This window comes from Podarcis melisellensis (genome assembly GCF_964234715.1).
Source record: "Podarcis melisellensis genome assembly, chromosome: 1".
Lineage (NCBI taxonomy): Eukaryota > Metazoa > Chordata > Lepidosauria > Squamata > Lacertidae > Podarcis > Podarcis melisellensis.
In genome coordinates this window covers 118,901,667-118,915,567 of record NC_138528.1, presented here as the reverse complement: position 1 = coordinate 118,915,567, position 13,901 = coordinate 118,901,667, and the positions used below count along the sequence as shown (strand labels likewise).

The window sequence follows — 13,901 nt, the reverse complement described above, 5'->3', positions numbered from 1 at the left end:
GACATCTAGATCTTTCTTCGTTGTTGATTCAGCGGCGACGCATCACATGTGCAACGATAAGAGACTGTTCGTGTCTTTTACACCGCAGGAAGGTGCGATTCACCAGGCGGATGACCACACTATCCCCAGTAAAGGCTACGGAACTGTTGTTCTTCACAGTTTGGACTTATCGATACAGGATGTTCTTTATGTGCCGGATGCGAAACATAATCTGCTCAGCGTTGGACAGCTGATTGAGAAGAAAATTGACGTTTCCTTTAAAAACAATAGATGCATCATCACCAAGAAAAATGATTATCAATTGTATGCTGAATTTGTTGGTCGTTTGTTTGTTTTGTATTATGATGATGTTGTGCAGGATGACACTTGTTGCATTGCAGGTTCTAACAAAAGTTTGCATGCAGAATGTATTCATGATTTTCACAGGAAATTTGGTCATTTGCATTTTGAGGCAGTATCTAAAATGCCTGCCTTGGTTGAAGGTATGACTATTAAACCCTGCAGGTACCACATGAAGTGCAAGGCATGCGCAGCAAACAAGGTGAAAATGGCTGCGAAAGGTAAGGTGTCTAGTAGGCAAGCTACAGAACCATACCAAATTATTCATGCTGATTTGGTTGGACCACTAGCGCCCTCTTTGGGAGGAAATAGGTACTTCATGGTTCTTATTGATGCATTTTCCAGGTATATTTTTGTGTATAATCTCAAGCAGAAATCAGAGGCTTTTCCTAGGTTCAAGGAATTCTGTGCTTGGTTGGGAAATGTGCATGGTAAGAAGATAAAGGTTCTTTTCACTGACCGGGGGGGAGAATTCACTTCTCAGCAGTTTGAAGCTTTTCTGGCTGAGAAAGGAATTCAACACGATTTGTCTAGTCCTCGCTCGCCATGGCAGAATGGACTTGCGGAACGAGCAAATCAAACAATGCTTCAAGGGTTAAAAACCTTGCTGCATGATGCAAATCTTCCAGAGAGTTATTGGGCCGAAGCTCTCTCATGTTTCACTTACAGTTATAATCGCAGGTTATCTTCAGCGATTGGTTGTACCCCCTATGAGAAGATGTTTGGCAAGAAGCCTTACATCAAACACATGAAAATTTTTGGTTCGGACATGTGGGTTCACTCACCACAACACTCCAAGTTAGACAAGCGTGGATTGCATGGTATCTTTCTAGGTTATCAGAAAGGTTCTTACAGAATAATGATGACTGACTCTAAGGAAATTAAGCTCACAAGAAGTGTTGAGTACAATGCCAAGTGGGGGGAGAATGTGGGAATTTTTCAATGTTATCCTGATGACAGTGATGAGACTGAGGATAGTCAAATGCAACCGCAACAACCCACACCCACTGATGAAGGTTCTGATTCTGAGTCTGAAACTGAATCAGATGATTCAGAGGATTTCAAGAGTGCGAAAGCCTCTATGCGACCCTCTGAAAGCTCTGATCAAGAATTGGAGGAACCATTGTTCACAATAGGTCACTTTTCTCCTAAGAAGGAAGAGGAGAGTGTTGAAGACTTAAGGCTAATTCGCAGGTCACAGAGAGCCACAAAAGGCAGACCTCCAAAGAGATTTGCTGATGAGTTTGCTAAGATTGCAGTAACAGCTGTTAAAAGCTCCAAGAAGGTTTTTGAACCTTCAAGTTTCCAAGAAATCCAGGATTTGGATTCAAAGGAAGCTGAGCCATGGTTAAATGCCATGAAGGCTGAGCTTGATTCCTTGGAAAGGAACAAAACATGGGACCTTGTTCCAATAGTTCCAGGAATGAAATTGCTTGGAAGCAAATGGGTCTTCAAAGCGAAGACTGATCAAAATGGCAAGATAGTCAGACACAAAGCCAGATTGGTAGCCAGAGGTTTTGCACAGGTACCAGGTGAAGATTATCACGAGACCTACTCACCCACAGTGAGGTATGAGAGCATTAGGCTTATGCTCAAGCTAGCTGCAGAGGAAAATCTACACATCAGTCACCATGATGTGAATACAGCTTTTCTGTACGGATCTCTAGGTGAATCACTTTATATGCTTCCACCTGATGGCGTACAGGTAAAACAGGGATTTGTTTGTGCTCTGAAAAAGTCCCTTTATGGTCTCAAACAAAGTGCACGGTGTTGGCACACAAAACTCACTGAAGTATTGTTTTCTCTAGGTTTTAAGCAAGGGAAATCTGATCCATGTGTATTTGTCAAAGAGGAGGGGCAAAAGAAACTGTATTGTTTGTTTTATGTTGATGATCTTTTATTCTTTTGGAAAGATGTCACAATGTACAATAACGCCCTAGCTCAACTGAAAGAGCACTTTGACATGAAAGATCTTGGTGAGGTAAACAACTACCTATCTCTGGAAATAGAGAGAGATCAAGATGGTAACATTCTGGTACACCAGTCACGGAAAATTGCTGATGTGTTAAGCAAACTAAACCTGATGGATGCTAACCCTGTGGACACACCGATGATAACAGGTTATCAGGTAGAAGACACTGAAGGAGCATTTTCTGACACTACACTGTACAGAAGTGTGCTAGGCAAGCTAAACTTCATTGCCAGATGTTCAAGACCAGACATTGCTGTTAGCTGTAATTTGCTAAGCAGACAAGTCAACAATCCTACTGTTAAGGATTGGAAAGCTCTGAAACGCATAGCGCGGTATTTGAAAGGCACTATGCATTACAGACTGAGATTTAACAATCAGAAGTCTGGTGGTCTTGAGATATTTGCAGATGCAAGTTTTGGAAGTGACACTACAGACAGGAAAAGTACGTCTGGAGTTTGCTATAAGTACAATCAGGGTCTATTTGATTGGTCATGCAAGAAGCAAACAACAGTTAGCTTAAGTACTTGTGAAGCTGAACTGAATGCACTGTCTTATTCACTTAAGGATTGTGAATGGTTGTTACAATTGTGCAAAGACATGAAAATTCCTGTCAAATGTCCAATCCAGGTTTACCAGGACAACAAAGCATGTTTGGCTTTGCTGAATTCTGAAGGTTATAAGCAAAGCACGAAGCACTTGCAATTGAAGGTGCAACATGCTAGGGAACGTATTCAAAAGGGACTCGTAACGGTGTCCTATATGCCAGGTAATGAAATTCCTGCTGATGTATTGTCCAAGATTGTATCAAGGGATCAACACTGTACCTATGTGCAGAAGTTGGGTTTGTACTGATATTGTACGAACACGCTGCCCAGAGATGTTCACAGAAAGGGGGAGGATGTTGGTTTCTGCTTTCTTCTCTGTGCAGCGAAGTGCTTGTCACGAGACAGGTTGTTTACATTCCACAGAGTCTGTACTGTTGGAGGTTTTCTCACGGGAATAGGAGACTGGATATGACGTACACTGGTTTCCTGTTTTTCACTGTTCTTTGCAGTTTCAGTGTTGATTCTCTCCGTGCTTTTGAGGAGAGATGACGCTTTCTCTGCTCCGGCAGAGGGAAAATGTTTTTCTGTAACTTACCAGCTTTGAACTGTAAATAAAGTAGTATAGAGCATGTTGGCACATACTTCTCATCATTCCGCTGTGCACTGGACACTGCTTATCCCCAACATCGCTCTGAACCACTACACCACACTGGCTCTCAAAGATCATTAAATGCTCTTCAAAGAGCATTAAATGGAATTTTCCCTCCTTGAGTAGGCGTGTTCCTAAGCCCTGCCCCTTTCCACCTCATGCTGCTGCTACAGCCAAATGGGATGAAGAACTGGCCCAGCGGTGGGAAGAGAGGAGCATGGGGAGGAGGCAGAAGCAGTGACCAGGTGGCCTCAGAAGGCTGCCTCTTCATTGTGTTCGGAGGCTTCAATTTTTTATTTTTTTATTTATGGCTATTAGCCCATAAAATATGTACAAACATAAAAGCACAGAAGCATAAAAACCGGTACATCTAACAACAGAAGGGGAACACCACGATGCAAGGGTGGTCATTGAACAGTGACAGTAACGGCTTGGGGCCTGGAAAGATCCAAGGGACGGTTCACAGAAAAAGGAGAACTGGAGACGAGATCCGTCATGCACTCTCATCATGACTGTCCGATTAGTTTTTGTTGTTGTTGTAATTTTTTGGTGGTTTTTGTGTGTGAGATAACCGCATTCAGGAATCTCGCCACCTGCAGAGTTACAGAAGGATCTGTATCCTGCAAGAGCAGTGCGGCATGTGACTCAACAGGCCTGCCAACCAAGCGCAGATCAGTTGCAGATTATTAGGCAGCCCGGCAACTGCTTCCAGTCCCCTTCCTGCACTGCTAATATGCAGCAGTAGCAGAAGCAGCAGATCCCAAGCTCATTGGAGAGGAGGAAGGTGGCCAGTAGCGATGTTGGCCAGCCTTAGGCTCTGGATCATGGAGGCAGGGACCCTGTTTTTGGCAGATGTTAGCATATATCATATTGAAACTCTTGATTCTGTGGATAACATTACCAGGTCCTCCTGAAATGGTATTGCCAGAATAATGGCGACAGAGTTTGCATCTGGGTCTGATGCAGGAGCTGGTCCCTGTGTCGATATAATGTGATATGGTGATGCTGGCAAGTAAAAAAATCACAATCGAACTTTATTCAGACCTTTGTTGTCAAGACAGAGGTACTTCTTCATGTGTCTTTACATTAAGTCGGGCTCCAGTTATGAATGCTTAATTGCTCTTAATCTCACAGCAGAGCACACTCTTTTTTCTTTAAATAAGCCATATATTTAGGTAAAGGTAAAGGTACCCCTGCCCGTACAGGCCAGTCGTGTCCGACTCTAGGGTTGTGCGCCCATCTCACTTAAGAGGCCGGGGGCCAGCGCTGTCTGGAGACACTTCCAGAGGTCACGTGGCCAGCGTGACGAAGCTGCTGTGGCGAGCCAGCACCAGCGCCACACGCGGAAATGCCGTTTACCTTCCCGCTAGAAAGCGGTACCTATTTATCTACTTGCACTTAGGGGTGCTTTCGAACTGCTAGGTGGGCAGGAGCTGGGACCGAAAGACAGGAGCTCACCCTGCCGCGGGGATTCGAACCACCGACCATGCGATCGGCAAGCCCTAGGCGCTGAGGTTTTACCCACAGCGCCACCCGCGTCCCAAAGCCATATATTTAGCTTTCATCAAATAGTTGGTTTGATCATGCATTTGTGGTTCATTTCTTGTTTCTGGCCATATATTGATAGAAATATGTACGTATTTAAGACCGCTTTTCCTTACCAGAATGACCTTCTATTTAGCCACAGTAAACCTCACCATCCTTCCTCTGTTCACATGATGCACATCTGGAGACTTGATTGCCTGCTAAAGGGGTTCATTTATGTAGCAGCCTTGAAGTAAGGGAACCCATATCTTCAAATAATCTGGTTTCCCCACAGAGATGCACTGCAAGGGATCAGCGTAAGTGAATTAATTAGCCTTTTATTGTATTTTGAAGGTCATAATCACCATGGGCTCTGGCAGCCCAGTGGAGGTGGTGTGTGCTGGTGCCAGGGGAAGCAAACGTCTCTGCAGATGCTTCGCTCTTGAGGCTGTTCCTCGAGAGCCACTTAAACTTGCTGACAGATGTCAGGAAATAGATAGAAAAGGCCGGCGCAGCCTATGTGTTGGCTTCCCTAGATAAAAACTTCAAGCAGCGTTGAATGGTTTAATTATTACTGTTTTATGTAGATTGATTTGAAACCCAGTATTTCCAAAGCACAACTCTCCTTTTTAAATGATGCTATCATGGGCAGTAGTAACAGGCTCTGTCCCCGCTTCTGCCAACCTAGCAGTTCAAAAGCATAGCAGCGCAAGTAGATAAATAAGTATTGCTGCAGGAGGAAGGTAAACGGCATTTCCATGTTCTCTGGTTTCTGTCACGGTGTTCCGTTGTGCCAGAAGTGGTTTAGTCCGGCTGGCCACATGACCCGGAAAGCTGTCTGTGGACAAATGCCGGCTCCCTCAGCCTGAAAAGTGAGATGAACACTGCACCCCATAGTTGCCTTTGACTGGACTTAACCATCCAGGGGACCTTTACCTTACCTTTCAGTAACAGACACCGTGCTAGCAGAAGCATTTCTCCTGCATGCGTGAAAGAAGTGAGATCTTAAGATGTTGAATACCGTTGGCTGTTCTTTTATAAGCACTTGTAGTTAAAAAACATATATTAGTTATCTGCTACCTGAGGAAGATGCTGATTATATTTTATTATTTGTACCCCTCCCATCTTACTGAGATGCCCCAGCCACACTGGGTGGCTTCCAGCATGTACAGAAACATAATAAAACATCAAACATTAAAAACTTCGCTATGCAGAGCTGTCTTCAGATGGCTTCTAAAGATTGTACAATCATACCTTGATTTTCAAACAGCTTAGTTTTCAAATGTTTTGGCTCCCGAACGCCGCAAACCCGGGAGTGACTGTTCTGGTTTGCAAACTATTTTTGGAAGCCAAACGTCCGACGGGGCTTCCACGGCTTCAGATTGGCTGCAGGAGCTTCCTGCAGCCAATCTGAAGCCGCACTTTGGCTTCCGAACGTTTTAGAAGTCAAACGGACTTCCAGAACGGATTCTGTTTGACTTCCAAGGTACGACTGTATCTCCTTGATATCTGACCTAAGGAGGAGCACCTTCTTAGTTGATTTTTAAAAGCATACAATGAAACAATTTAAAGCTTTCAGCCCTCATAAAATGGAGCTATCATGCACTCTCTCAGAGGTGAAGAAAGAGAGTTGATGTTGACTCAGCTGCTGGCAGCCATATTTGTTTTGGGTGGGGGCAGGCATTTGGCTCAAATGCAAAGGGGAGGACATAGGGTTAGGCGGGCCTGTGCGTCGTTCAGAAGGCTCACCGAGGAGAGGGAATAGCGCATGTTGGCTCCCGTCGCTGCCAGTTAACAGTCTCGTAGCTCACTGTGTTGCTCTGTTGAGTGTGTGGGGGTGAGGTCAGGGTTTTCCGTGGAGTCCTGGCTCAGCCAGGAGTTACACAGGAACTGAGTGGTGGCGGAGTTGAGGCCGCTGCTGGGAAGATCTCCCAGCTTCTCAGGAAGCCCTGCCCGTTCTTGGAGAAGAATAGCTTTTAAATGTGTATTTGAAGGTAGCTCCATATTAGAGGTAGCCTCTTGCTACGCCAGGAAGAAAAATGGTTTGAACTTCCACTAGCAGAGAGAAAGGTGTATTAAGTGGACAAGCTTAATATGGTCCCAGGTTGCTTGACAGGAGTGTGGTGCCATCAAGTGAAGTTACGTTACCAAGGAAAAGGAGAAGAGCAAACAAAAAAACGTAAAATGCTTGGAATTGTTCCGTTGGCGGTAGTTCTTGTAATTGAAATTAAATTATTATTTTTTTGGGGGGGTATTCTTTGATCACAACTTGGTTGTTACATCTTAATTCCACATGGATTCCGATCTCTCCACTTGGCGACATAGCTAACTCTCAGCCTGGCCTAACCAACTCACAGGATTGCTGAAGATAACAGCTCAGTGAATGCTGCTGGCTGGAAGCAAAGGGGAATTGTTTCCATCATGCTCTGAGCCAAATTCTAGCTGCTGCTTTGCCTCAGGGAATTTTGGAGGAAGTTGTTAACTAGAAATAACAAGGATGGGGGCAGAAGATGCTACCTGGCTAATTCTGATTCTGTATCAATACTGTGTGATATTTGTCCTTGTACTAGTTTGGGGTATAATGTTAAGTTTAGATTATTATTTTAAGCTTCAGTGAACACCTCTTGGGGCTGCAAAATGGGGTATATAAGGATTTTAAACAATAGCTAAAAAATACAGGGGTTGGGGAGAGCCAAGTATGAAGCCATTTTGAAGAAAAGGAGGGATATGAATTAATAGACTTTGATAAGCAGTTGATTTGTCTTTGTAAATGCGTGTGCATACCGGTATGTTGCAGATTTTTAGTATAACTTCTGCCTTTCCGTTTTTCTTTTTCTTTTTGGTAGGGTGTCGGTGTGTCTGTTCATGGGCATTTCAGAGTCGCTACAGAGAAGACGGTTTTTGCAATGCCAGAGACAGCCATCGGTAAAGACTGCATGTTAATGTTTTCCATTGTGCTATCTTAAGACTTTTGATAAAGAAGCAGTGGGGTGTAGCAAGTTAAGATTGTTGACTTTAGCGGAGAATGGGTTCAAATCCCTGCCTTTGCATGAAGTTTGCTGGAGACCTTGGTTACACTCTTTCAGACTGACCTGCCTCCATGTGTGCTATTCTAAGGTCAACGGAGGAAGAAGAGTGGAATATAATGTGTTTATTGTAATAATATCACTACCCCCCACCCTGTTGCAGGATTTCCAAAGACCTTACATACAGGAAACAGAGACACCAAATAAACAAATTATGTATAACACCTCATGCTTTCTGTATTTCTGAGGCAGCTGTCAATAGATGTCCTTGCATATCATCATCATCATCATTATATGAAATTAATAATAATAATGGTCTGATCTCTATCTTTCCATTAATGGAACACTGTTTTGTTTTGTTTTAATGAATGAAAAGGACTTTGATTCAGTGGAGGCTCCTGGTGGAAAGGAGAAGCAATTTTTGATCATTCATGGAGGGCTAATTCAGGGTCTGAACCAAGACATTTGCAAGAAGAAAGGGCAGTGTGAGGAATATATACAAGAAGAAAACATAAAGTCCAGGGTCAGCATCATTCGTAAAAAGTAGTTTTGCCAATTAAAACACAGGTCTATGAAGCATAGTGGCCATGGAAATCAGGCAGTAGCAGAATGACTGAGCATTAATGTGTTTTTTTGGTAGTGAGTGGAAAAAAGGAGGCAGAGATCTTAATTTCAGATGAAAGGGACCAGCTACAAGGCCTGGGGAAGGTTTGGAAAAGACAAAAGAGCAGCAGTATGTTTTAATGAGAGGAATAGTTTCCCACCTTCATAATTTTAATTTTAATTTTGCTTTCTTCAATTGCAGGTCTTTTTCCTGACGTAGGTGGAGGCTACTTCTTGCCAAGGCTTTCAGGGAAGCTGGGATATTTTCTTGCCATGACTGGATTCAGGTTGAAAGGAAAAGATGTTCACAAAGCGGGAATTGCTACTCACTTCATAGAAGCAGAGAAGGTAAATCTACCTGAGCAGGTACCTGGCCATGCTGTAATCCCAGGTGAACACTGGGGCCTAGCTTGGGGCTGCTGGATTGCGCGGGGGGGGGGGGTCTTCTCAGGCATCTTTTCGCTTCCTGAGAAGGAGAACAAGTCCTCCTTTCCCCTGCTAATGCTTCTAGAGGTATCCTGGATCTCAAAACATTTCCAGGACACATTGCAACACTGAATTAGGCACACTAAAGCCTATGTATTTCAGTGGACTTTAGCACAGCCTACTCTTAAGCTGGGGAAGCGGGTGGCGCTGTGGGTAAATCCTCAGTGCCTAGGGCTTGCCGATCGCATGGTCGGCGGTTCGAATCCCCACAGCGGGGTGAGCTCCTGTCTTTCGGTCCCAGCTCCTGCCCACCTAGCAGTTCGAAAGCACCCCTAAGTGCAAGTAGATAAATAGGTACCGCTTTCTAGCGGGAAGGTAAACGGCGTTTCCGTGTGCTGCGCTGGTGCTGGCTCGCCAGAGCAGCTTCGTCACGCTGGCCACGTGACCTGGAAGTGTCTCTGGACAGCGCTGGCCCCCGGCCTCTTAAGCGAGATGGGCGCACAACCCCAGAGTCGGACACGACTGGCCCGTATGGGCAGGGGTACCTTTACCTTTACCTTTACTCTTAAGCTATGAGACTTCAGAGTTATGTGGCCTTGTATAGAGTTCTTCCATTTAAAAAATATCCTGGCTCGTTCTGAAGCTGTTAATTGCAGTTTCCTGGTTCAAACAGGAGATGATAGTTAATGGAAACTGGACTGCTGTTGTACACTCACTCACATTGGCCTGTTGATTAGAGACATGGTAATCTGAACATGGCTACTATATTTAAGTCTTTTGATCTCCTTGTTGTGTATTTGTGAAGAAGGCCACCTTCACTTTTGCTGAGAGAAGTGGGAAAAAGAATATGCTTGCTAGCGGGGGTTGCTCTACGCCATTTGATTGCCACAAGTTCTTTGCAAGGTAATATATTGAAAGTAAATCAGCATCTCGTGAAATAATGCATTTGGCAATTGTATTTTCGTTTGCAGATGGCTGCCCTAGAAAAGGATTTGACGGAATTAAAGTCCCCATCGAAGGAAAATGTTGCTGATATATTGGATTCGTATCACAAGAAGGTAAATGGATAGCTAACAATAATAGAAGACTGCGAAAAGGAGAACCTTCATACAGGACACTGAGTCTCTGTAAGTGTTGCTAATTGATTCCCCCTCCCCCCAGCACCTCAGTGGCATGTTATAAAATCAAGTTTGACAATCGATCATAAGCTGCACCCACTTATGGCCTGTTCTCTTTGCAGTTCTCCCCCTCCCTGATTGTTGCTGTTCACAAGGTCACTTTTTGTTTGAAATGTTGTCAGCTAAAGCAGCTGTTAGTGTCAGAGCACTGAACATAATTTTTGTTTTGTTTTGATAGTGTTCCAAAAATACTAGTGCCAAAAATTTCTTGCTGTAATTGCTAGAATAACATCTTTGGTGTTATTCCTATATGGGACACTTTATGGATTTAGTTTTTCTTGCATTTCCTATTATCTTTTAAAAACGTATGTGGCTGCAATCCTATACATACTTACCTGGAAGGAAGTCCCATTGAAGTAATAGATAGCTCAGTTGGTAGAGCATGAGACCCTTAATCTCAAGGCCGTGGGTTTGAGCACCACATTGGGCAAAAGATTCCTGCATTACAGGTAGTTGGACTAGAAGACCTTTGTGATCCCTTCCAATTTTACGATTCTATGATAATTGGGTCTTACTTCTGAGTAGACATGGCTAGGATTGTGTTGTAAGACGCTAATCTTCTGTTTCACAGATGTAATGTATGCAACCTAATGAGTTTGACAGAGTACTTCCTTAGATGGAAAGGAATGAAGTCTAACTCTTGCCTCTGTATGCTTGAAATTTTGCTGTCTTCGAAGAAGTTGGACACATGAAAGGTTGATTCTCTTTCTCCAATATGGCTGCTTCTTTCTGTACCAAGCTTCTCTGATCAACAGACAATGGGAATATTAATGGAATGAGTAAATTTTCAGCAAATTGGGAGAGAGAATAGCGATGTGCAAGCTGAGCGCTAATGGAGTTGAAGCTGTGCACAGGGAGCCACCAGAATACAAATGACAGGCATTAGTTTTTGATCCACAGCTGATGCCGTTGTAACTGAAACACATGTTGGTAGCTTAACCTCGGCCCCTGCAGCGCCAGCAGCTTCAAGGCATTTGTCACGAGCCACAATTTGAACGCTTCGTGTCGTGCAGGGCCCCTCTGTTTGGCCGGGAATAGTCAATACCAGTCACCTAATTGACGTTCCTTTCAATCGAAATGTGTATAAATAGAGTTCTAGTAGCACTGTGTGTTGCTGGAGATAGAGAAGGGAAAGTTAATTTGCAGGGTGGCAGGTAGCGCCTTTCATACATTGAAATAATGTCACAAGGAGCAGCTTTTACCACAAACAGAGGGGAGCCCTTCTTTAGTTTGTAGGTTTGCTGACCCTGGCGACGTGCCATGCTGCATTTGACAAAATTCCCCCTCCTACAGAACATTGAATCGTAAGGATCCATAAGGATCATCTATTCCAACCTTCTGCAATGCAGGAATCTTTCTGCCCAACGTGGAACATGAACCCAGAACCCTGAGACTATGTCTCATGTTCTACCAACTGAGCTATTCCAGCATACAGTCATACCTTGGAAGTCAAACGAAATCCGTTCCAGAAGTCCGTTCGACTTCCAAAACGTTCGGAAAACAAAGGGCGGCTTCTGATTGGCTGCAGGAAGCTCACGCAGCAGTCACTTTCAGGTTTGTGGCGTTTGGGAGCCAAAACGTTAGAGAACTAAGCTGTTTGAAAACCAAGGCACGGCTGTATATTGTAATGCCATGGGCTCCTAGCAGTCTCCCATCCAAAGGGCTGATCACGTCCATGCCTACTTAAGTGTCAGTACCATTGCAGCATCAGAGTGTCTGAGGCTGTTGTTCTTTATATCAGGCCATCCTGTTCTTTTGTGCACTGTTCTTATACTCCACACTGTGTAAAAGTAGATAAGCTTTTAAAACGGTAGATAAACTTTTATCTTCAAAGCGTTTCAGAAGCACAAAAGAAACAGCTTTTGTCTTCCACCAGCCATTAAAAAGGATTCTGGAATCCTGGACATTGTTTTAGTTACAGTCTGAGCCACCTGAGGGTGCAGCACTGAATGACAAAGTAGTTCAGGGCTTGGTTGTAAATTTGAATGGGAGATCACTGCAAGCATCATGCAAAATCAAAATAGAAGTGTAATAAGCAAACCGAGAAACAAAAACAGGTTAGCTATAATTTTAGAAAAGTCGCTTGAACTCAAAATGATATTTCATTTATTGCATTACTTTTTTTAAAAGAGAAAATAGCAAATAGCTGCTTTGCTGCATTTTAGCGTTTGGGATACGGATATGAAAGGTGTTGGTGTGTTCTGCTTTTTGTAACAGTGCAAAATTGATCAAGAAAAAGAATTCGTGCTTGGCGAGCACATGGACAAGATTAACAGGTACTTACCATTCATTCATATTTAGTGGGAGCTCTGGTTGGGTTCAGTAAACCTTTCGGTTACTTTTTGTTGAGATTCTTGCAAAAATATTTATCCAATAGACCTCTTTTGCAAAAATATTTATGTGATAGAGCTCCTTTGATTCAGTAGCTCTTAAATAATTGTGGTTCCTCACTGAGGGCCAAACTGCACATAGCAAAAAGAAACTAAATTTATTTCTATACAGGCTCGTTGCTATCATGTATAGAGCCGTCCCAAAAGCAGGAGCAGCACAGGGGTGGGATGTGTGTGTGCCGAGTTCTCAATCTCCCTCCTCCTCCTTTCCCTCTGCAGTTTGTTGGTCTTCCTCCAATACTGGAAGTGAGCTTGGCTAGAGAGGAAGGACCCTCCCTTGGGTGGGAAGCTCAGGGAAGGAGAGAGGATTCAACATCACTGTGCAGACATGTGTTAAATTGTGTGACACCCCTTCCTTCCCCAGTGGAAGGGTGACACGGGTTTGTTAAGCCAGATTCAGGTACAGTGGTACCTCGCAAGACGAAATTAATTCGTTCTGCGAGTTTTTTCATTCTGTGAGTTTTTCCGTCTTGCGAAGCACGGATTCCCTGGGTATTAACGGTTTTAAGAAAAAGGAAACAAACTCGCAAGACGTTTTCGTCTTGCGAAGCAAGCCCATAGGGAAATTCGTCTTGCGAAGCAATTCAAAAAAACGAAAAACTCTTTCGTCTTGCGAGTTTTTCGTCTTACGAGGCACCACTGTACTTGAATTTCCAGAAAAACGCTGGAATAAGTCAGGTGCTACCAAAATCTTTTTAACTGATTAGTGGACAGAAAGGAATGATAACCATGGCTTGTGTAAGTAATAATTTCCATGTATAAAACCAGAAATGCCTATGAGGATTTTTGTAAAAAAAAGTTATCTGAATATCACTTTGACCATGTTAATCATTGCTGTCCAGGTAGTTATTGCTAAAACATGGTGTGCCAACAATTCTTTAGGATTGAGGTACATTGTTTTATATGTTATTGTCGCCTCTTTGGCACAAACATGAAGGATTGTGATTTAATCTCTTTTAAGATCTCTTTTTCAAATGGGAAAAATCTTGCCAAGGACATTTTCTTGAAAGGGTCAAAAGCTTCACAGTGTGGCTATTTTAGCATATCTATTATGTTTTTTCTATTATATATATTTTAGCATATCTATTATATTATATTTTAGCATATTTTAGCTGATGGTACATGTATTCTGCAACTTTCAGGTATACATACACTAGTCATACCACCAAGTATTATAAATATGGAAATAAGGTATATAGCTTGGGAATATTATAATTGCTTCCAAAAATCCCTGTAATTTTTCTGACTC

At 43.2% G+C, this 13,901-nt stretch overlaps 1 protein-coding gene across 1 annotated transcript in view; it reads left to right on the top strand.

The window, feature by feature from the left end:
• Positions 1–13,901, top strand: part of HIBCH (3-hydroxyisobutyryl-CoA hydrolase) — a 60,298-nt gene that overhangs the window by 28,555 nt on the left and 17,842 nt on the right. The window contains exons 7-10 of the mRNA XM_081895870.1: positions 7,876–7,954; positions 8,861–9,006; positions 10,056–10,142; positions 12,480–12,538. Of these exons, the coding sequence (XP_081751996.1) occupies positions 7,876–7,954; positions 8,861–9,006; positions 10,056–10,142; positions 12,480–12,538 (371 nt within the window). The remainder of the gene's footprint in view (positions 1–7,875; positions 7,955–8,860; positions 9,007–10,055; positions 10,143–12,479; positions 12,539–13,901) is intronic.